At 42.5% G+C, this 25432-nt stretch overlaps 1 protein-coding gene across 1 annotated transcript in view; it reads left to right on the plus strand.

Moving 5' to 3' along the window:
- Positions 1 to 6743: 6743 nt before the first annotated feature.
- The window catches only part of nmbr (neuromedin B receptor), a 67164-nt gene continuing 48475 nt past the window's right edge, over positions 6744 to 25432 (plus strand). The window contains exon 1 of the mRNA XM_063056630.1: positions 6744 to 7042. Coding sequence (XP_062912700.1) covers positions 6744 to 7042 — 299 coding nt within the window. The remainder of the gene's footprint in view (positions 7043 to 25432) is intronic.

Here is a 25432-nt window from a genome sequence, read left to right on the forward strand (position 1 = left end):
GAAGAGAAAAGGGATGAGGAGGAGGAGGAAAGAAGGGAGGAGAAAGAGAAGGAAGAGAAGAAGAGGGAGGGGAGGAGGAAAAGAAGGGGGTGTTGGAGGAGGAAGTAAAAAAGGCAGGAAGAGGAAAAGATGGAGGAGAAGGAAGAGGAGCAGAGAGGAGGAAAAAGGGAAGGAGTGGATGAAAAGATGGAGATGAAGAGGAGTTGTTGTTACAGGGAAATAAAAAGGAGGGGAAATGGGGCTTGTGAGTGTCGTCTGAGAGCCTGCATAGTCTCAATGAGCTAAATAGCCATACTCTGTCTCACACTGGAAGTGTCAAATGAAATAATATGTATGGTCTGCACTGAAGTAAATTGGTAAATTGGTAAGTTGGTTTATTATTGTCGCATGTACTGGGATGTACAGTGAAACACTTTTTTGCATGCCTTTCATGCAAAGCATTTTATCAAATCAATGCATTGAAGTAGTATGAGGGAAGACATTCACAGAATGCAGAATAAAATGCTACAATTACAGAAAAAGTGAAAAGCAGGCAGACAAGATGCTTAACCTATGATGAGGTCATTTGTGAAGTCAAGGGTCCATCTTAAGGCACTAGGGTACCATTCAATAGTCTTGTAACAGTGGGACAGAAACTGTTTTTCAGCCTGATGGTACGTGCTTTCAGGCTTTTGTATCTTCCACCTAGTGGAAGAGACAAGACACGAGAATGTTGAGGATGGGAGATAAATTTGACTGTGCTTGCTGCTTTACTGAGGCAGTACAAAGTGTAGATGGAGTCCGCAGAAGGGAGGCTTTCTGTGAAATGCTGAGCGGGTCCATAACTCGCTGCAGTTATTTTTATGGTAATGTGCTGAGCAGTTGCTGTACCTGGCCATGATGGATCCAGACAGATTGTTTTCTCTGATGTATCTCTGAAAATTGGGAAGGGTCAAAGGGAACATGTCAAAAGTTGTATCCTACTAAGGAGGTAGAGATGCTGGTGAGCTTCTTGTCTGTGGTGACTACATGGTTGAATAAGGACAGGCTATGAACACAATTGACCTCAGCACTGTTAATGAAGGCAGGAGTATGTGCACTACCCCACTTCCTGAAGTCAATGACCAGCTCTTTTGTTTTGTTGACATTGTGGTTGTTGCCATGACACCATGTCACTAAGCTCCCTATCTCCATCCTGTCCTCCAGCTCATTGTTATTTGAGATACACACAGGGAGTAGAGTAGAGGCTGTTGGAAACTAATGCTGAGGATAATTACTGTAGAGATGTTGCTGCCACTCCTTACTGATGGCTGTCTGTTGCTCAAGAGGTCAAGGATCCAGTTGCAGAGGAAGGTGCTGACTCATAGGTCTAGGAGATTGGAGATGGGTTTGCTTGAAATTATAATACAGCAGTGGAACTGTAGTCAATAAACTATAGATTAAAATGGGTACCTTTACTGTCCAGGTGATTCAGAGATGAATATAAGCCAGGGAGATGGTGTCTACCATAGACCTGTTTCAGCACAGGTGAATTGTAATGGATGGAAATTATCTGGAGGACTGGAGTTAATGTTTGCCATGACCAGTCTCTGGAAGAACTTCATGATGGTGGATGTCAGACCCACAGAGCAGTAGTTATTAATGTATATTGCCTAACTTTTCATAGGAACTAGGGTGGTAGTGTTTCTTTTTAAAGCAGGTTGGAACTTCAAATTGAAACAACGAGGTTAAAAATGCCCGCAAAATACCCCTGCCAGCTGATCTGCACAGAATGTAAGTATGCCGCCAGGGGCACCATCCGGGCCAAATGCTTTCCAGGAGCTTACTCTCCAGAAGGCTGTTCTGATATCAGCAACTGTGACTGGTGCATTGTCAGACCATAGGAACAACGTTGAGCCATTTGGCCCATCATGGCGGATTTACTTTCCCTCTCAACTCCATTTTCCTGCCTTCTCCCATAACCTTTGATGCCCTTATTAATCAGGAACCCATCAACCTCCACTTTGAATATACCCAAAGATTTGACTTCCACAGACATCTGTGGCAATAAATTCTGCAGATTCACCACCCTCTGACTAAAGAAATTTCTCATTGTTCCCGTTCTGAAGGAATGTTCTTCTATTCTGAGCCTGTATTACTCTGGTCCTAGACTCCCCCACTATAGGAAACATCCTCTCCATGTCCACTTAATCTCGGCCTTACAAAATTTGGTAGATTGCTATGAAATCCCCCTCATTCTTCTAAACTCCAGTGAGTACAGGCCCAGAGCCATCAAATGATCCTTTTATTTTAACCCTTTCATTCCCAGGATAATTCTCGTGAACTCATTTCCCTCTAAGCTGTGCAGATACATAGCCACACAGCATACTGCAATGCTCCCATACATTTAGGCTTCCTTGCAGCGCAACTGGATTTTTCTTTTATATACTGTTTTATTAAACAACAGTTCCAGAACAGTTAGTGGAGGCAGATGTTAGTAAGACTTCAGACAAAGTTAGGAATTAAAAAGGTTGAGAATGGTGCAAAAAATCAAAAATGGTGAACACGGGACTGAAGGTGTTGTATCTGAATGAGGGCAGTATACAAAATAAGGTAGATGAACTTGCAGCAGATTGGCAAGTATGATGCAGGCACCACTGAATCGTGTTGGTAGAAATTTCATGTGGTGATGAGAGGGCGTACAGGAGTGAGAGATGCCAACTAGTGGAATGGTGCCACAGCAACAATCTGGCACAACGTCAGTAAGACGAAAGAGCTGATTGTGAACTTCAGGAAAGGTAAGACGAAGGAACACGTACCAATCCTCTTAGAGGGGTCAGAAGTGGAGAGAGTGAGCAGCTTCAAGTTCCTGGGTGTCAAGATCTCTGAGGATATAACCTGGTCCCAACATATCAATGTAGTCATAGAGAAGACAAGACAGCAGCTATACTTTATTAGGAGGTTGAAGGGATTTGGCATGTCATCAAATACACTCAAAAACATCTATTGTTGTACCATGGAGAGCATTCTGACGGGATGCATCACTGTCTGGTATGCAGGGGCTACTCCACAGGACCGAAAGAGGCTGCAGAAGGTTGTAAATCTAGTCAGCTCCATCTTGGGTACTAGCCTACAAAGTACCCAGGTCATCTTTAGGGAGCGGTGTCTCAGAAAGGCAGCGTCCATTATTAAGGACCTCCAGCACCCAGGGCATGTCTTTTCCTCACTGTTACCATCAGATAGGAAATACACACACTCAGCGATTCAGGAACAGCTTCTTCCCCTCTGCCATCCGATTCCTGAATGGACATTGAAGCTTTGGACACTACCTCACTTTTTTTAATATACAGTATTTCTGTTTTTGCACGTTTCTTAAAAATCTATTCAATATATGTAATTGACAGAGAGAGAGAGAGAGAGAGAGACAGAGACAGAGACAGAGACAGACAGAAATGTCCATTTCCAGGTGGTGAAGATGAATCCGTTGCCATTGTTACAATCACTGTATGGTTTACAGCTTCTGAGGGTGTTAACAATATTGCCTTGAAATGGAAAACATAAGAAAGGACATTTCCCGCTTGAAATCCCTCAGTAATTTCGCGGACTTCACCGTATTGGCTGAGCTTTCATTGAAACAGCTTGAAGAGCAGTTCGATCGCTTTGTCTGAGGTTGTGCTGGGTGAAGGCATCTCCGATTGTGTGGAACGTAGATTCCAATATATTCTTAACGGTGTGCTCACCATAATGGAGTCTCGTTCCAAATACCTCACACAGCCCATAGACCCCCAATCCCAGTAAACAAAGCACGTTTGCAAACAATCCAATTACGCTGACCTAATTGTTCTAGATACATTTCATTATACATTTTCCCATTTAACATTGTGAATGCACTTCCTCGGAATCAATAAAGCACAATTGAAGTTCTAACTGCGCATTAAAACAACTGTTAAAAAAATAAAACGCGCGTTTTGCTCGAGTCTTGCGCGTTTCCGATCACTCGAGAACCAAGAACAGAGAAGCTTCTTTTGAAGATCAAATCTCATTCCTCCTGTGAGCGGGAGAAGAACAGCCACCGCAGTGTCTCTTCGCACCAACAAAGGCTGTCCGAAACTTCAGCACGCCCAACTCGCTACCTATCGTCGAGATTGTGGGTTATGAAGGGTTACCACTCTTTCAAAAACAAACCAATCAGAGTACACAGAGCAGTGCAGCGCGGGTAAGCTATTTGGATTTTCAGAAGGCCTTTGGCAAAGTGCCGCATATCATGCTGCTAAAAAAGACAAAAGCCCATGGTATTACAGGAAGAATATTTACATGGATAGAAGATTGACTGACTGGCAGGAGGCAAAAAATATGAATAACGGGGGCCTTTTCTGGTAGGCGCCGGTAATTAGTTGTGTTCTGCAGGGTCGATGTGGGTACAGTTTCCTTTCGCATTATATGTTAATGTTCTGGATGACGGAATTGATGGCTTTGTTGCCAAGTTTGCAGACAGTACAAAGATAGGTGGAGGGATCAGGCAGTGGTGAGGAAACAGAATCCGCAGAAAGATTAGGAAGTTGGCAAAGAATGGCAGATGGAATATAATGTATAGAAGTGTATGATCAAGCATGTTGGTAGAGGGAATATAAGACACAGGTTTTCTATACAGGGACTGAATTCAGAACTCAGAGGTGTAAAGAAACTTGGGAGACCTTTTGCAGGAATCCCTACAGGTCAACTCGCAAGTTGAGTCGATGGTAAGGAAGGCAAATGCAATGTTAGAATTCATTTCGAGAGGCCTGAAATGTAGAAACAAGGATGTAATTCTAAGGCTTTATATGGCATTGGTCAGACCATATTTGGAGTATTTTGACCAGTTTTTGGGCCCCATATCCAAGAAAGAATGTGTATTGGAGAGAGCATAGAGGAGGTTTATGAAAATGATCCTGGGAATAGAACTGTTAACGTACGAAGACCATTTGATGGCTCTGGAAATCTGCTCGCTGGAAATTTAGTGAGAGTGGATCTTATTGAAATGTATTGAATATTGAAAGCTTAGATAAAGTGGACATGGAAAGGTTATTTCCTTTAGTTGGTGAGTCTAGGACTGGGGCACAGCCTCTGAATAGAAGGAATCCCTTTAGATAAGAGATGAGGAAGATTTTCTTCATCCAGAGGGTGGTGAATCTGTGGAATTCATGCCCACAAACGGCTGTAGAAGCCAAGTCATTGGGTCTGGCTGAAACAGAGGATGATAAATTCTTGATTGTAAGGGCATCAAAGGTTACAGGGCGGAAGAAGGATAAAGTTCAGAGGGAAAGGAAAATAAATCAGCTATGGTGGAATAGCAGAGAAGATTCGATGAGGCAAATAGCCCAAGTATGCGCTTACATCCTAAATGTCTTGTGGTTGCTCCACTTTCTTCATACTCATGTCTCTATCTCAAAGTCTCCAAACTCTTGAGTAGCTCAGTAGCTACAAGATTTCAACTCTTCCAGCTACTGATTATAAATAATAAGCCAAACTACATAAAGCAAACCATTTCCAAAGCTCTGCAAAGCAACATTGGACATGGATTGATTTCATTTTTCATAATCCTCTCACATTTTCGGGTATAGATAATTTTTAGGTAAATTTTCAAAAATTATACAGGGCGCAATTCCATTATCGTTTATCGAAGTATTTTCAACTTTCAGATCTGAGGTGGGCGACTGGAGTTCTGCAGCTGCTACTGTCTCTCTCTACCGATAGAGGCGCTCCCAAGGGTTTATTCTCATTGGATTCAGCAATAACTTTCGTCATACTTCACATGAGGTCTGTGGCATTTGTTTGAATAAAGTCACCCCTTCGAGAAAACGAACTGTCTGTTATGAGAGATGCGGTAAACCTGCTTCTTTGTCGAAGTGATTAATAGAAACCATCCAGAAAGTGAGAGAGATAGAGAGAGAAAGAGAGAGAGAGAGAGAGAGAGAGAGAGAGAGCGAGAGAGAGAGAGAGTGAGAGAGAGAGAGAGAGAGAGAGGAAGGAGTGTGTGTGAGAGAAAAGATCATAGTTCAAAGTGAATTGTAGACAGAATAAAGAAAAAGCTGCGGACATTTGCAAGATCAAAGGAAAGGTTGGAGAAGAATACCGCAGACAGTAAAGAAAAAGTGTGAATGTAGAACAGAAGACGAGTGAAGGCGGACCCGATGTGAGAAAGAGAAGTGTGGGGGTGAAATACAGAGAAAGATTCAAATATTCCGAGAAAATAACGGAAAACAAATCTTTGCTCCTCTTCACGTCCCCAGACTGGGGCTCGGGAACAGCTGTCTTCCCACCCACTGGCAGAAGGAAACGCAAAGAGAAATACTTCAGCACTACAGGAATCGGACAGCTCCTCACAGGCTCTGCAATCAATCCTAAACCGACTGGGGATCGACTTCTCGATTTTGAACGTGTCAGTGAATACCACTAAAAAGTAAAATGTGATGTTTTTGTTAAATTAATATTTTACAACTAATTCCCCACCAATTCATATGTGATGCTTTGTTTCTGGCTCATCCTATATTGTACGGAGACTGTTGTGTTCAAGGCTTGCGGATATCGCGGCTCTCCCTCACATTGACTGAATACAGAGTGTACATTTGGCAGGTGTTTCCAGACGTTGTTGACGAGAGCAAATTTTATTTCTCTTGGGAAGTTGAGGAGACTCTACTAGGATGGCCAGCGGTCTGTTTTCCAACACCACTGTCTTTCCTCTGGACAAATCATCTTCGAACAACTTTACCAAGGAGATCGCCTACCCTGATACGGACTTTTTCGCTATGAGATGCATCATTCCACCCATTTACCTTCTGATCATCACCGTGGGCTTACTGGGGAACATCACTCTAGTTAAGGTCTTTGTGTCCAACAGCTCAATGAGAAGTGTCCCCAACATCTTTATCTCCAGCTTGGCGGTCGGCGACCTGCTTCTCTTAGTGACCTGCGTCCCCGTGGATGCTGCCAGATATTTTTTCGAGGAATGGGTCTTTGGCACAATGGCTTGTAAACTCATTCCCCTTATCCAGCTCACTTCAGTGGGAGTGTCAGTGTTCACCCTAACTGCTCTCAGCGCCGACAGGTAGGAGGATCTCCTCGACTACATGATTATAATTTAAGTAAAATAAAACTTAAGTTAGAAAAATCTCTCTGCCTGCCTGCCTATCTGTCTGTCTGTCTATCTATCTGTCCATCTGTCTATCTGTCTGTCTATCTTTCTTTATTGCTTGTATTATTTATGGTTTGCTGCTCCACTGCAAAGTCTCTTTAAGAGATGCCTACTCCTGAAGTTTAAATTTTCTTTTAATGGGAATTTTTTGAGACCCTCTCTCACTGCTCCTGCTCTATGATATCTGCTGTCCTCCAAATTTCCGAGCATGTACTCAGCCAGACTTGCTACCACAGCTGTATGTTCTTCCTGGCTAGCTATCCTCCTTCCCCTACCACCACCGACCTTCTGGCAACTTCCCCCTTCCTTTCCAGTTCTGAAGAAGGGTCTTGGTCAGAAACATTGACTGTTGGCTCACTTCCATGATGCTGCCTGACCTGACCTCCATCATTTTGTGTGTGTGTGTGTGTGTGTGTGTAAGACTGCAGACACTGGGATCTGTAGCAACATATTGGTAGAACTCAGCATCTGTGGATGAACGAAGGAGAGAGGGTGGTGGTAGACCAGGTGAAGAAATTCTCAGTGTTTTTCTTGTCAGAATCTTACACTTGTCTATCAGTTTTCTAGTCTTCCTCACCTTTTCCCCTCAACCCTCTACTTGCCTTCTATTTTTTTCTGTGTTGGTTTTGAGTGGAGGGTCAAACTCATCAAGTAGCTCTCTCTCGGTGTGTTCTATGCAAAGTTCCAAATAAATGTGTAAGATGAACGAACTCCCTTTGTAAAATTTCTAGTTTAGTCATCTAAACATTTTCAGCTACTTGTGTAGTCTGTTTATCACCTATCCATCCATCTGCCTCATAATTAGTTGAATTGCTTGCCTCACTGTTGGTTCCTTAGTATATAAACTCAGTGGTCACTTTATAAGGTACACCTATACACTTGCTCATTAATGCAAATATTAAATCAGCCAATCATGTGGCAGCAACTCAGTGTATAAAAGCATGCAGACATGGTCAAGAGGTTAAGTTGTTGTTCAGACAAAACAGCAGAATGTGGAAGAAATATGAGCTAAGTCACTTTGATTGTTGGTGCCAGACGGGATAGTTTGAGATTCTCAGAAACTGCTGATCTCCTGGGATTTTCACAACAATCTTTAGAGTTTATGGAGAATAGTATGAGAAACAAATAGAAATAAGCATCCAGTGTGTGGCAGTTCTGTGCATCAATATACCTTATTAATGAGAGAGGTAGGAGTACAATGACCAGACTGTTCAAGTTGACAGGAAGGTGATGTGTTACAAAGGTGATGTGCAGAAGAGCATCCCCGAACACACAACACATCAAACCTTGAAGAGGATGTAGAATAGCAGTAGACCATGAAAATATAATGAGTGAGCAAAGATGCATCAGAAAGTTCACACTGAGCGTACGAGGGGTGATTGATAAGTTCGTGGCCTAAGGTAGAAGGAGTCAGTTTTAGAAAACCTAGCACATTTATTTTTCCTACATTTACACATTTAGTCCAGTGGTTGTGGAGCATACGGATTCCTCCTTTGTAGAAGTCGGCATCTTGGACCTCCAGAAAGTGGTCCACGGCAGGGGTGATTGACAAGTTCATGGCCCAAGGTAGAAGGAGATGAGTTATTAACTTCAAACTTTCTGCATAATCACTCAAAGAGTTGAACTGCACATGCATGTAACGAGAGCTGTATAATTCATCTCCTTCTACTTTAGGCCACGAACTTATCAATCACCCCTGCTGTGGACCACCTGGAGGTCCAAAATGCTCTCATTACATGCACATCCAGTTCAACTCTGAGTGATAATGCAGAAAGTCTGAAGTTAATGACTCACCTCCCCCTACCCTAGGCCACGAACTTATCAATCACCCCCCCCCCCCCACAACCCGTTGTGGACCACTTCAACAAAGAAGAGATCCGTATACTCCACAACCGCTGGACTAAGTGTGTAAATGTAGGAAATACATGTGCTAGGTTTTCAGAAATTGACTCCTTCTACCTTAGGCCACGAACCTATCAATCACCCCCCCCACCCCCGTACATTCCGGTATCAGAAAGCAGTAGCACTAATATTTAAACTGAAAGTGCAAAAGGAAGCTAAAGGTCAATCTGTTGAAGGATAAAGTGATGTCAATAATGCTACAAGAATTGAAAGCAGAATAATTGGTATAACAAATTTGCTCAGCTTAATTGCAATACGAACCGCATTGACGACAGAAAGGATTTTCTGATATTTCCTGCTCTGATGTTTGCTTCAGGGATATGAAACTCTAAGAATCTGTTAGATCTGCTTACAACAGAGCTAATAAACATGAAAGGCAAATGCTTTAACTTTTCCCATAATAGTGAAGTTAGTTGGGAGTATTTGACCTTTTCTAATATACATGTATTTCATAGTTACAGAGAACCAGTGATCTATTGTCACTGACCTATGAAATGAAATTTTTTGTTTGAGGTATCCCACTAAAACTTATTGAATATTGAAAGGCCTAGATAGAGTGGATATGGAGAGGATGTTTCCTATAGTGGTGGTGGGGTGTTGTCTAGGACCAGAATAGAGGATCATCACTTTAGAGCAGATATGAGGAGGCCAAATCATTGGGTGTATTTAAAGTGGAAGTCGATAGATTCTGGATCAGAAAAGGTGCCAAAGGTTACAGGGAGAAAGCAAGAGAATAGAATTGAGAGGAATAATATACCCAGTGGCCAGTTTATTAGGTACACCAGTACACCTGCACATTCTGTAACCATCTAATCAGTCACTCACACGACACCAACTCAACGCATAAAAGCATGCAGACATGGTCAAGAGGTTCAGTTGTTGTTCAGCTCAAACATCAGAATGGGGAAGAAATGTGATGGAAATTATTTTGACTATGGAATGATTGATGGTGCCAGACTGGGTGGTGTGCATATCTCAGATACTTCTGACCCCCTGGGATTTTTCATACAACAGTTTCTAGAGTTTACAGAGAATGGTGTGAAAAGCCAAAAAAAAAAAAAAAATCCAGTGAGCAGCAGTTCTGTAGGTGACAATGATTTGTTAATGAGAGAGGTTGAAGGAGAACGACCAGACTGGTTTAACCTGATACGGTAAGCAACAATAACTCAACCAACCACACATTACAACAGTGGTGTGAAGAAGGTAACACAGTAAACCTTGAACTGGATGGTCTACAGTGTCAGAAGACCATGAACATACACTCTGTTGACACTTTATTATGGGCAGAATGTACCTCATGAAGTGGCCACTCAGTGCAAGTCAGAAAAAAATGGGGTCCCAGCCTGAAATATCAACTGTTCATTCACTTCCGTAGCTGCTGCCTGACTTGCTGAGCTCCTCCAGCATTTTGTGTGTGTTGCTTTGGATTTCCTGTATCTGCAAACTTCCTTGTGTCACTGAGTGTAAATCAATCTGAATGGAATGGTGGTACAGACTTGATGGGCTGAGTGGCCTGATTCTGCTGCTAGGTCTTGCAGTCCTAGGTTTTGTGCAAGCAATACAGTAGAGACACACAAGTCTATAAATAACAAAAGATAAATAAATAATGCAAAATAGGGATAACAAGTTAGTGATCGTGGGTTCAGAAATGTGATGGTGAAGAGGATGCTGTTCCTAAATCATTGAGTGTGTGTTTAGGGACCTGTACCTCCTACTGATGGTAGTAATGAGAAGAGGCCATGTTCCGAGAAGAGGGTCAGACAAGATTCTCTGATAATGAACATCAGTTGTGGAAATTAAACAGATGTGCACTGATGTGGATTACTTAATTTAATCTTTAATTTCAGAGAGGAAAGTTTATTTAAGTGTGTAATCATGGCAGGATGATGAGCAGAGCAAAACATTAACGTGTAGATGTGCAGTCGATTGCAACGGGTAAAGTAACTGCCCGGATGCTTGTTAGATTATTCTAGTTATTGCAAATAGGATATTGAAGAGACATTCTCCAGAGAATCCCAGAGTCCTAGAGCTAATAAACTAAAGAACCTTCAATGCTGCTTAAAAAGTGTGCATGTTAGGTGTAGAAAGTGAAAGACGACAGAAAAAAACGATGCATAAGGTGCTCCACACTTCACCTGCAAATCTGCTAGAACCGTGTATCGTGCCCAGTGGTCTCGATGAAGCTTCCTCTATATTGGTTCGACCCGTCATAAATTGGGGAGCACCTCTGCACCATCCGCCACAAGTGGGACTACCCGGTGGCCAAGTATTTCAATTCTGATTCCCATTCCAATGTGCTGTGCCAAAATGATGCCACCCTCAGAGTATCATCCTTATATTCCGCTTGGATACCTGCCAACCTGATGGCATGAATACCAATTTCTCCTTCCGGTAAACAAATTCCACCCCCCCCTCGATTCCCCTCTTTGACCTTTTGTTTCACCTGCCTATTATTTCCCCCTGGGTTCCCTCCTCTTCCCTTTCTCCTCTGTCCCACTCTGCAGTCCTATCAGATTCCTTCTTCTCCAGCCTTTGATCTTTCCCACCCATCTGGCTTCACCTATCAGCTTCCAGCTAGACTCTTTCCCCTCCCTGCACCTTTTTATTCTGGCATCTTCCCCCTTCCTTCCGAAGAGGATCATTCGGCCTGTTATGCTGCCGGTGTTTAAGGCCGCAATGAAAAACACTGTCTCTGGCAGTGTTCAGGGCTTCCTCCATTCCGTCAGTAACTTCCTCTCGATTTTCACTACTGTCAGTTATGCAAGTCCCAGGTGGAGGCTCAGGAACACCGTTGCACCCAGATGCAGAAAGATTCTTCACTGCTGTTTCTGTAATAATTTTGCTTTACCAGTCAGGATTGTTAGCCCCGAACAGAATCCCTGGAACCTGGACCATCCTTAGTCTGTCCTCTACCCTTTGACCTGTTTGGCATGGGTGACCCTACCAAGAGCCAAAGCATAAAGCCCTGACTCCAGCCAACATAGCTCTCTAGGTCATTGAGGTATGCAAGCCTCAAAACCCCGACAACTTTGTGGTCCTCTTAAAGGCTGAAGAAGGGTCTCAGCCTGAACTGTCGACTGTCCATTCAGTTAGAAGCTGCCTGACCTGCTGAGCTGTGTGTGCTGCTCTGCAAAGCAATTAAGTTCAAATTCAAGTTTATTGTCACTCAATTTGCATACATGCATACTGCCAAACGAAACTATATTCCTCTAGACTAAGGATTACAACACAGTACATATATTGTAACTCCCATGCAACACACAAGGTGATAATATCACAAATAAATTAACAAATTACAAAATATATTCCAGACGATTGACATCCAGCATAAGGTGCATTAAGACACAAGTTATAAAGTAAACAGTATAGAGCTACTGGTTCTTCATATGTGATGAGAGCTGGGTGGTGGTAGGGAGTTCATTAGGCTCATGGCCTGGGAGAAGAAGCTATTTCCCATTCTAATTGTCCCTGTCCCAATGTTTCAGGATCTCCTGCCTGACTGTAGGAGGTCATAGAGATTGTGAGATGGATGAGAGGAAGCATTGACAATGTTATTGGCCCTGCATACATATAAATATCTCGGATGATGGAAGAAAGATACAGACAATGCTTTCAGCATTCCTCATAATCCTTTGTTAGGAACTTATAGTCAGATTATTAAAAAAAAACCTCAAGGTGAGTCCATATTTGTAAAAAAGAGTCAGATGTTAGCAAGAACAAAGATGAAGGTACTAATGGATACTAGGATGTAGCAGCTTTAGAGATGGTGCAGAGGAGAATTACCAGGATGCTGCCTGGATTAAAGAGCATGTCCTATGAGGATAGGTTGATGAACTAGAGCTTTTCTCTTTGGAGTAAAAGAGGAGGAAAGGTGACTTAATAGAAATGTACAAGATGATAAGACCATAAGAACATCAGACATAGGTGCAGAATTAGACCATTTGTTCCATTGAGTCTGCTCAGCCATTCCATCATGTTTGATTTACTATCCCTTCATCCCTTCTTTGTCTCCTGCCAGTCAGCCAGTCTTCTGTCCATGCTAACATCTTTCCTTTATTACCATGAGATTTTACAGACATCCCACCTCTCCCGGAAGTTCCGGGAGTCTCCCGCATATGAATAGTTGCTCCCTGATGCTCGCAAATTATATACAATATCACAGAAATCAATTTTTTTTGAGAGCGAGCGAGTTCGAGAAAGCAAGCGAGAGAGCACGCGAGCGAGAGCACGAGAGCAAGTGAGAGCGTGAGAGAGAAAGCGAGAGAGAGAAGTGAGAGAGAGAGCGCGCGCGCCATGGCAGAATGTTCCAAAAAGAAGAAAATATAAAACGTACGTCACCCCAGACTACAGTAAAGTGTACCCCTGCTTAATAGGGTTCAAAATAATGACAGTGTTGCTCGCTGCGCTGTTTGCAACAGTGACTTTTCTATTGCCCATGGTGGGTTAAAATGTAAAAGACATGTTGAGGTGAGTTTAACAGGTGTCATTCGTTTATTAGCATAGCTAACATTATTTAAACTAGCTGGCCAGCTGCTAAAGAGCCACTCTATTGCAGACATCCCACCTCTCCCGGGGGTCTCCCGCAAATTGATGGTGCTGCCTCCCTGAAATCACTTTTTGCAGAGTGGGATGTCTGGATTTTATCTAATTAAGCAGCCTTGTGTGTGGCATCTTGTCAATGACCTCCTGAAAGTCCAGGTAATCAATGTCCACTTACTCTCCTTTGTCTCTCCTGACTGCTGTTTGCTCAGTAATTCCAAAAGAATTGTCATGCAAGATTTCACCTTAAGGAAACCATGCTGACATTGGCGTACTTTATCATATGTCTACAAGTACCCCAAAACCTCTTACTTACTAATGGTTTCCGACAACTTCCCAGCCATTGAGATCAGGCTAAGTGGTCCATAATGTGATCTTTTTCTGCCTCCCTCCCTTCTTGAAGAGTGGAGTGACATTTGCAATTTTCTAGTCCTCTGGAACCATTTCAGAATCTAATGATTCTTGAAAGATAATTACTAATGCCTCCACAATCTCTTCAACCACCTTACAGATAACTGGGGTGTCGTCCATATAGTCCAAGTGACTTATGTACCTTCAGAGCTTTCAGTTTCACAAACACCTTCTCCTTAGTAATAGCAACTGCACTCACTTCTGCCCTCTGATTTTTTGTCATACTGCTGTTATTGTCTTCTACAGTGAAGACTAATGCAAAATACTTATTAAGTTCATACGCTGTTGCTTTGTCCCCCGTTACTATCTGTCCAATATCCACCCTCACCTCTTATATCCGAAAAAAACTCTGGTATCCTCTTTGATATTTCTGACAAGCTTACCTTCATATTTCACCTTTTATCTCTTTTTTCGAGTTTCTTTCTGTTGGCTTCCCAATCCTCTAACTTCCCACTAATTTTTGCTATATTGTATTCCCCCACTTGTACTTTTATGCTGTTGTTGATTTCAATGGTTGCCTCATCTTCCCTTTAGAATAGCTCTTTGGGGTATACTGTATCTATTGCGCATCTTCCACATTGCCCCCAATAACTCCAGCCATTGCCAGTCTGCTATCATCTCTGCTAGTGACCCCTTCCAATCAACTTTGGCCAGCTCCTCTCTTGTGCCTCTGTAATTCCCTTCATTCTACTTTAATAGTGATACTCCTGACTTTAGCTTCTCCCTCTCAAACTATAGGGTGAATTCAGTCATATTGTGATTACTGCCTTCCGAGGGTTCGTTTACCTTAAGCTCCCGAATCAAATCTAGTTCATTTCATAACACCCAATCTAGAATTGCCTTTCCCCTAGAATTGGCTCAACTATGAGCTCCTCTAAAAAGCCATCTTACAGACATTCCACACATATCCTCTCCTGGGATCCAGCACCAATTTGGTTTTCTCAATCTAGCTGCAAATTGAAATCTGCTGGGACTATCATAGCATTGCCCTTATCACAGTTCTGAAGAAGGGTGTCAGCCTGAAATGCAGTCTATTTATTCATTTCCATAGAAACCACCTGACCTGTTGAGTTCCTCCAGCATTTTGTGTGCAATGCCCTTATTACATACTTTTTCTATTTCCTATTGAAATTTATATCCCCGCATCCTGGCTGCTGTTCTGGGGCTTGTATATAACTTCCATCAAGGTCTTTTGACTCTTGCATTTCCTTAGCTCTACTCACAAGGATTCTATGTCTTCTGATCCTATGTCACCTCTCTCGAAAGATTTGATTTAATTGTTTACCAACAGAGTCACCCCACCCCCTCTGCCTACCTGCCTGGCCTTTCGATGCAATGTGTATCCTTGGATGTCTAGCTCCCAGTTATGATCTTCATTCAGCAATGACTCAGTGATGATCACAACAACATACCTGCTACAAGATCATCTACCATATTCCGTATATTCTGTGCATCCAAATATAACACCTTCATTATCTTAGTTTAATTCTTCCCCAACAGCTCTAGAAAACCTGGATATTGGAGTCCCTCGAGTTCAGATGTGAACTGTTTTTTTTTGTACGGATCATACCTTACCCAGAAGAGATCCCAATGATCAAGAAATCTGAAACCTTAATCCCTACGTCACTTCCTCAGCCACTCATTCATCTGTACCATCATCCCATTCCTGCCCTGACAAGCACGTGGCACTGGGAGTAATCCAGAGATTACAACCTTGGAGGTCCTATTCTTCAGCCTCTTAACTAACTCCCTATGCTCACTGTGCAGGACCTCTTCTCTCTTCCTGCCTATGCCCTATGCACCATGACATCTAGCTGGGCTGCTAAGCCCTCCTTCTTGAGGATCTTCTGTAGTTGCACAAAGACATTCTGGACTCCAGCACATGGGAAGCAACACACCGTCCTGGATTTCTCTTTTGGATAAGATGCATGTAAGATTTTTGGAAAATTATAGAAGGGATTTCATAGCAGATGCCTGGAGTGTGTGGACAGCTAGAGACTTTTTCCCAGGATGGAAATGGCTAATTTGAGAGGACATAATTTTGAGCTGAGTGGAGGGATGTACAGGAGGATGTTATCTACACAGAGATCAGTGAGTGCATGGAACGTGGTGCCAGGTGGTGATAGAGGCAGTTGCAGTTGGGATACTTAATGGCGGTCAAAACATTAACCGTAGAGTTAGCTTTCACTGTTTCTGGGTACACATGACAATAATAAACTCATACAAATAACAACTTTCCTGTCCCACTCAGTAATTAGAACTTGGCTGTTCTATCAGAGAAATAAACACCCAAAATCATCTGATGGTTGAGTAACGTTGTTAAGGGAAGACTCCCTTCCCTGTGCAACGGCTGGGACTCATTACCAGAGAACTGTTTGAAAGTCTGAAATTTCAGAGTCAGAGGCTTGATGTCTGCGAGTCTGAAAGCTCGGTGGCGGTCTGTCCTGTCAGTATGTGTGGGAGGGAAAGGGTCTTGTTTTCCTGTTGTTTTGTTTGAACGTGTTCTTGTCGTTGCTGCTCGTGCTGTTCTTTCGCTGTTGCTCTGTTGGCACCAGAGTGGGTGGCGCCACCTGCAGGCTGCCCCCAGCACGTCCCGAGGGGTAATGGATGTTAACGCAAATGATGCACTCCACTGTGTGCTTTAACGTACTCGTGATAAACGAATGTGAATCTGAATCCTAATCTGGATAAATGATTGCTGCCCACTTCCAGAAATATTTCAGAATCTGTTATCTCACAGCATAGGCATGTGAGAACTTTATACAGAGTCAGAATCAGGTTTAATAGCACTGGCACTGAAATTTGTTGTTTTGCAGCAGCAGTACATAATAGTAAAAACTATAAGTTACAATAAGGTGCACAGGACTGTGCAAGTCTTAGGCACATATACTGTCTATAGCTAGAGTGCCTTAACACTTCTGCACAATTGCAAAAAAACACAAATTTCATGACATATGTGAGTGATAATAAACTTGATTCTGCTGAGGGTCTCTCCATTGGGGACTGAGAGTGGGAATGGGGCAGGGAGAGGGGAATCATGGTTGAGAAAAGGGGACAATGCACACACATAACCTTTTCCCCATTACCTTTCATACCCTGACTAATCAAGAACCTATGAACCTCTGTCTAAATACGCCCAATCGCCTGGCCTCCACAGCCACTTGTGGCAATGAAGTCCACAGATTCATCACCCTGTGGGTAAAGACGTTCACCCTCATCGCTGTTCTAAATACACATTCATCCATCTTGAGTCTGTGCGTGTGTGTGAGCCAAAGTGACAGACGGTGACTGCATGTGAGTGTGTGTGAGAGACACAAGGAGAGGAGAGACAGAAAGAGGGTGCATGTGTGAGTGTGAGAGTGTGTATTTTCATATGTGAGTGTGTGTATGTGTATATGTGAGTGTGAGTGTGTATGTTCGTATGTGAGTGTTTATGTGTGTGTGAGTGTGTGAGAGTGTGGGTGTGAATGTATGAGTGTGTGAGAGTGTATGTGTGAGAGTGAGTGAGAGTGAGAGTGAGAGTGAGAGTGAGAGTGAGAGTGAGAGTGAGAGTGAGAGTGAGAGTGAGAGTGAGAGTTTATTTCTGTGCACACATTCTTTGCTACATACACTCATCCAATCAGAGTTATAATGATGAAAGTATATTCACTCAGTGGCCACTATTTTTAGGTACACCTGTGCACCTGCTCATTAATGCAAATATCTAATCAGCCAACCATGTAGCAGCAACTCAATGCATAAAAGTATGCAGACATGGTCAGGAGGTTCAGTTGCTGGTTCAGAGCAAACATCAGAATGGGGAAGAGGTGTGATCTAAGTGTTACCATGGATTGACTGTTGGTGCCAGGCGGCTGGTTTGACCATCTCAAACTACTGATCTGGGATTTTCAGAACAGTCTCTAGAGTTTAGAGAATGGTGTGAAAAACAAACAAACATCCAGTGACAAGCTGTTCTGTGGGCAAAAACAGCTTGTTAATAAGAGAGGGCAGAGGAGAATGGCTCACAGGAAGGCAACAGTAACTCAAATAACCACGCGTCACAACAGTGGGGGGCAGAAGAACACATTGAACCTTAGAGGATGGGCTACAGCAGCAGAAGATGATATGCTCAGCAGCCACTTAATTAGGAACAGGATGAAGCTAATAAAGTGGTCACTAAGTGTAATTTGTCAATTATCTGGTCTCATGCTCCAGCAGGGACAGAGCCAGCAGGAATTAGTCAGACTTCCCACTTCAGATTGTTGAGTTAAGCTGAAAATAAGTGGGAGGCCAAAATGCACCGAAGATTATAGGAGTTTGCAACAACAGGTCAAGTTGGTGGGCAAAAAGCTTGGAAAATGGAATTTAATGTAGGATGGTGAGAGTTCACACACTTCAGGAAGCAAATTACCAGATAAACAGGAGGAGGTTGCAGAAGGAGCTCATGGAGGTCTCAATGATCCTGTCTAGGAGTTTGTGGATGGTCTATGTTTATGGATGGGAGTTTATGATACTCCTGTCTATGAAACATGTTAGGAACTAATTATAAATACAAGGGATTCTACAGATGCCAGAAATCTCGAGCAATACATACAAAATGCTGGAGGAACTCAGCGGGTCAGGCAGCAACCTTGAAGGGAATAAAACGTTGATTTTTTTGTGCTGAGACCCTTAATAAGCAAGTAATTAAGAAGGTAAATGGTGTTTTTGGATTGGAATTTAAAAACAACAAAGTATTTCTCCAACAGAAAATCTGCTCCTTTGTAGATTTCTGATCTCCTTATTGAAGGAAAGAGGCTTCCTGACTTGATAAATTAGGCTAATTCTTGAAATCACCAACAGGATGTTAAGTACTTCATTTAATTAATGAACGATTCTGAATCATTTGGTAACTTCCTTTTCACTGTCCAGCTTCATCCTGATTTAGAGGCAACATTATGATAAAGAATCCACAATGCTTCAAACAGGCTAAATGGATGCTCACAACATAGACTCGATATGTTTAAATTGCTGACATTACCTGAACAAAAGCAATGAAATAACTGGTTGCAAAGAACTTTATTTTATGTATTTAATGGTTCTGAATTATTCACCAACCTTTGTTTAATTGTATAACTTAATCCTAATTAGTTAGAGCCCAAAGGATTGTTGCTCTCATGAGGTCAAGCAGTATTTATGGAGAAGAATGAACAGTTGACAGAAGATTCTGCAGATGCTGGAAGTCCAGAGTATTTTGCAAAATGCTGGAGCAACTCAACAGGTCAGGCATCATCTATGCAGATGAATAAATAGCTGACATTTTGGGCTGAAACAACTTAATCAGGACTGGAAGGGAAGCGAGATGAAGCCAGAATAAAAAATTGAGGAGGGAGGGGCAAGAGGAGGGGAAAGAATGCAAGCTAGGTGATAGGTGAGACCAAGATGAGGGAGAGGGAAAGTGAGTGGTTTGAGGAGGGGGATGATGTAAGAAGCTGGGCGGCGGTAGGTGGAAGAGCTGAAAAGGCTGAAGAAGAAGGAACCCGATAAGAAAGAAGAGGGGACCATGAAAGAAAGGGAAGGAAGTGTGGCATCAGGGGGAAGAGCTGAAATGTTGACTTGTTTATTCCCCTGCATAGATGCTGTCTGACCTGCAGAGTTCCTGCAGCATTTTGTGTGTTGCTCTGCATTTGAGCATCTGTGGATTCTCTTGTGCTTAGTATTGTCCTGATGACCGCCATTGTGGCAATAAGTGTGGCTACACTTGCAGTCTGCCCCCAGCCCATCCTTGGGTGTGTTGGTTGTTAACAAATAACACATTTCACTATGTTTCGACACACATGTGATAAATAAGTTAATCTGAATTTGAATCAATATCATTAAGTACTTTCAGTGCTTCAAAAAGGCTCAATGAATGTTTGAAATGGAGATTAGACATCTTCATTCCATAAGCCCATAAGACATTGGAGCAGAATTAAGCCATTCTTCCCATAGAGACTGCTCTGCCATTCAGTCATGGCTGATGTATTTTCCCTCTCAGCTCCATTCTCCTGCCTTCTTCCCATAACCTTTGAGGCCCTTACTAATCGAGAACCTATCAACCTGCCAGATGGTGGCATGGAGATGCGCCTTCACCAAAGGAGGTGTAAAGCACCCCTTTCTTCCGCTAGCCTGCAGGTCACCCTTGAGCAAGGTGTAGCATCTGCTTAGACCTCGACCAGGGTCACTTGAAGCCATGGGAGCAGGTGGTGGATGGTCGAATAAGCAGCTGGTGCGTATCACAAGTACTGGTTATGTGACCACTGACGCCAGGCAGACAATCTCTAAAGAGTATTGATAGTGGCTGGGGTCACCTGTTTTGTAAAGGGCTGCCCAGAAGGTGGCAATGGCAAACCACTTCTGGAGAAAAGTTTGCCAAGAACAATCATGGTCAAAGACCATGATCGCCCACATCATACGACACGGCACATAATGATAATGTTGATGATCAACCTCTGCTTTAAAGATATCCAACATCTTCGCTTGCACAGCTCTCTGTTACAATGAATTCCACAGATTCATCACCCACTGCCTAAAGAAATCCCTCCTTATCTTTATTCTAAAGGGATGTTCATCTATTCTGAATCTGTACCCTCTGGTCCTAGATTCCTCCACCTTAGGAAGATTCCTCTGCATGTCTAATCTATCTAGTGCTTTCAATAATCAGTAAGTTTCAATAAGATCCTCTTTCATTCTTCTAAATTCCAGTGACTGCTGCAAAGGGTTGTAAATCTAATCAGCTCCATCTTGGGCACTAGCCTACAAAATACCAAGGACATCTTCAGGGAGCGGTGTCTCAGAAAGGCAGCGTCCATTATTAAAGACTCCCAGCACCCAGGGCATGTCCTTTCCTTACTGTTACCATCAGGTAGGAGGTACATAATTCTGAAGGCACACACTCAGCGATTCAGGAGCAGCTTCTTCCCCTCTGGCATCTGATTCCTAAATGGACATTGAACCCTTGGACACAACCTCACATTTTTTAATATACAGTATTTGTTTTTTTGCGTGTTTTTTAAAATCTAGTCAATATACGTATACTGTAATTGATTTATTTACTATTATTTTTATTTCATTTATCATTTTTTCTCTGCTAGATTATGCATTGCATTGAACTGCTGCTGCTAAGTTAACAAATTTCACGTCAAATGCCGGTGATAATAAACCTGATTCTGATTCTGATACAAGAAGTTAGATCCACATCAATTGGAGTTTACAATAACAAGGGTGATCATATTACTCCTCGGACAAAGACAAAAGAGATTCTGCAGAACACCGGCTAAGTGCTGGAGGAACTCAACAAGTCAGGCAGCATCTTTTGAGGGACATTAACCATTGACATTTCAGATCAAAACCCTTCATCAGGCCTGGAAAGGAAAAGGGCAGAAGCAAAATATGAAGGTGATGGAGGGAAAGGAGTAGAATCAGAATCAAGCTTATTATCACCGGCATGTGACGTAAAATTTGGTAACTTTGCAGCAGCAGTTCAATGCAATACATAATATAGAAGAGATAAAAAATAATAAATAAAATTAAAATAATAATAAATAACAAATCAATTACAGTATACCTATATTGAATAGATTAAAGAAGTGCAATAAACAGAAATACTGTATAGTCAAAAAAAATGAGGTCGTGTCCAACTGTTCAATGTCCATATAGGAATCAGATGGCAGAGGGGAAGAAGCTGTTCCTGAATCACTGAGTGTGTGCCTTCAGGCTTCTGTATCTCCTACCCGATGGTAACAGTGAGAAAAGGGCATGCCCTGGGTGCTGGAGGTCCTTAATAATGGACGCTGCCTTTCTGAGACACCACTCCCTGAAGATGTCCTGAGTACTTTGTCGGCTAGTACCCAAGATGGAGCTGACTAGATTTACAACCTTCTGCAGCTTCTTTCAGTCCTGCGCAGTAGCCCCTCCATATCAGACAGTGGTGCAGCCTGTCAGAACGCTCTCCACGGTACATCTATAGAAGTTTTTGAGTGCATTTGTTGACATGCCAGACCTCTTCAAACTCTTAATGAGGTATAGCTGTTGTCTTGCCTTTATAACTGCATTGATATGTTGGGACCAGGTTAGATCCTCAGAGATCTTGACACCCAGGAACTTGAAACTACTCTCTCTCCACTACTGATCCCTCTGTGAGGATTGGTATGTGTTCCTTCATCTTACCCTTCCTGAAGTCCACAATCAGCTCTTTCATCTTACTGACTTCCTGGGGCATCCCAGGGCAGACATAAAAACAGAAAATGCTGGAAACACTTCGTAAGTCAGACAGCATCTGAGACACTGAAACAGTAAATGTTTCAGCTCTAGAGTCTGTTGGAGCTGGGAAAGTGGGAAAACAAATTAATTTTCAATAACAGAAGAGGTGAGGGAGGGGTGGGTAGAACAAAGGGAACATTGCAGACAGGGTGAGACCAAATATGTTAATGGGAGCAGTCAAAGTACCAGTTTGAAACAGTTCTTGCTTCTGTACTTGTGAGTTATGTTGTTAATAGAGAAACTGTGAGAAGTGCTCAGAATGCCAGACCATACTAATGGGGGGGAGGGGGAGGGGTTATCCTCATAAGATATGGTCTCTAATCTATGCAGAACTCTCCAAAGCTTCCACATCTTTTGTAAAATGAGGGGACCAGAAATGAACACAATGCTGTTCCAAGTGTGACATGACTACAGTTTTCTAGAGCTGTAGCATTACCTCACGGCTCTTGAACTCAATCCTCCAACTAATGAATACCAACACGCCACCCACCTTCTAAACCACTCTACCAACTTGTGGCAACCTTGAGGTATTTATGGAGATGGGCCCGAAAACATTTCTGTTTCTCCATACTGTTGTTAAGAATCCTGCCATTAACCCTATAGTCTGCCACCAAATTCAATCTCTTCATACTTTTCTGATTGAACTGCATGTGCCACTTCTCAGCCCAGCTCTGCTTCCTGGTCAGGAGGGAGTTCCAGGAATTAGACCCCGTTCCCTCTAAGCTGTGTGTGTGCATGGCCACAGCCTAACTGAAATGCTCCCATGCACATAGCCTTTGTTGCCACAGAACTGGAATTACCTTAACATTTAAACATTGGAAGTGCCATGCAGTTTTCAGACCATGTAAAAATTCCCTGCTCAGAGCACTGGTTGGTTCACACATCTGTAAAACATATTGGAGGGAATATTGACAGTAACAGTAGAGAACTGGCGATATATTTCCAAGTCACTTGTTGAGTCTGAAATGGTGTATTGGTCAGACATAGATTTGTTTGCTTGAAGGACACTAATGAATCAAATGACTTTTACAAGTTTTGTCCACATCTTGGATATCAGATTTCTCATAATACACTTTTAGACTAAGTAATTAACTGGATTTAATTAAATTTTCATAATAAAATTTTGCTGGGAATCAAATGAATCATATCCTTTTCAACCATATTTCATAATAGTCCTAGCTACTGGGCTCAATTATTATTTAATAACCAACTAATACAGAGTAAAAGTCAAATTTCTTATCAAAGTTCATATATGTTTGCACATGAAATTCATTTTCTTGCAGACTTTTACAGAAAAATAAATACAATAGTATCTAAGAGAAACAAGAACCGACAAATAACCAACATGTAAAAGAAAACAAATTTTGCAAATAAATAAATAAGTAAATACTTAGAACATGAACTGTAAACTCCTTGAGCATGGAGGTATCATCTGTAAAATTCAGAGTACTGTTGAGTGAAGTTTTCCCATTGAGGTTGGGTGGGACTACAACTAGAGGTCATGGGTTAAGGGTGAAAGGTGAACATGAGGGGAAACTTCTTCACTCAGAGGGTCGGGAGAGCGTGGAATGAGCTTCCACATAACTGGTCCTTGTGAGTTTGATTTCAATGTTTAAGAGAAATTTGGATAGGTACATGGATGGAAGGGGTATGGAGGGCTATTGTCCCAGTAAAGGCTGATGTGAGGAGGCAGTTTAAATGGTTTAGTATGGACTAGACAGGCCGAAGGGCCTGCTTCTGTGCTGTTCTTTTTTATGACCAAGTTATCTACGCCAGTCCAGGAGCCTGATGACTGCAGGGAATAACTGTTCCTGAACCTGGTGGTGTGGGACATAAGTCTCCTTTGCCTCCTGTATGATGGTAGTAGCGAGAAGAGAGCATGGGCTGGATAGTGATGATCCTTTCTTGTGGCAGTGCTCCATATAAAGAAAGCACAAAATTATTACTGATATCTATTGATGACTCAGGCCACGTTTACATCAGGTGATTATTTGTGCAACTATATGATTGAAAGTCAATAAGCATCTTCCACTGCTTGGAATCTCAAGGAAAGGGTTGGGAGCTTTATTCCATCTACATCGTCTGAAGAGAGAAAGATCAAAGTGAACAACAGGAATTCTGCAGATGCTGGAAATTCAAGCAACACATCAAAGTTGCTGGTGAACGCAGCAGGCCAGGCAGCATCTATAGGAAGAGGTGCAGTCGACGTTTCAGGCCGAGACCCTTCGTCAGGACCAAAGATCAAAGTGAGTTGATTTTGTTCTGTTAATGAGATGAACTCAATAAATGAGACAGACAGTAGTTAGCAGTTAGTGTAACGGTATGAGAGTGCCAGTGACCCGGGTTCAATTCCCACTCCTGTCTATAAGGAGTTTGCATGTTCTTTCCATGACCACTTTAGTTGCCTCTGGGTTCTCCAGCTTCCGCCCACATTCCAAAGACGTACAGGTTGGTAGGTTAGCGGGTCACATGGGAGTGATTGGGTAGTGCAGGCTTGTTGGGCCAGAGGAGCCTGCTACTGATCTATAACTCTAAAAAATAAGTAATGCACAAAACCATCAGACAGTGACCTTAAGGAAAGCACGCCAGCATCTTTACTTTCTGAGGAGGTCAAGAAGGTTCAGCACGTCAAAGGACACTCCAACAAACCCCTACAGATATACTGTACTGTTGAAAGTATCTGTTTGGTTACATCCTGGCCAAACGAGAGATGGTGCGGAAGAAATTTATAAGAACGCTGCCTGGACTAGTGGGCCCGAGTTCTAAGGAATGTTTGGCCCATCTTTATTCCTTGGAACGCAGGAGAATGAGGGGTAACTCATTTGTGTGCAGTTCTGGTTACCTACCTACAGGGTACAAATAAAATTTAAGGATTTTGCCAGGACGTGAGGGAATGTTGAATAGGCTGGGACCTTATTCCCTAGAACGTACGCAAATGAGAGGGGATTTGACAGAGGTATACAAAATTATGAGAGTTATAAATAGGACAAATATAATCTGGCCTTTTCCACTGAGGTCGGGTGAGACGAGAAATAAGGTACATAAGTTAAGGGTGAAAGATGAACTGTTCAAAGGGAACATGAGGGGAAACATTCTTACTCAGAGGGTGGTGAGAATGTGGAATGAGCTGCCAGCAGAAGTGGTGGATGCATGTTCAATTTCAACATTTAAGAGAATCTGGTTAGGTACATG

This window comes from Mobula hypostoma, chromosome 8 (assembly GCF_963921235.1).
Source record: "Mobula hypostoma chromosome 8, sMobHyp1.1, whole genome shotgun sequence".
In the NCBI taxonomy this organism is placed as follows: Eukaryota; Metazoa; Chordata; class Chondrichthyes; order Myliobatiformes; family Myliobatidae; genus Mobula; species Mobula hypostoma.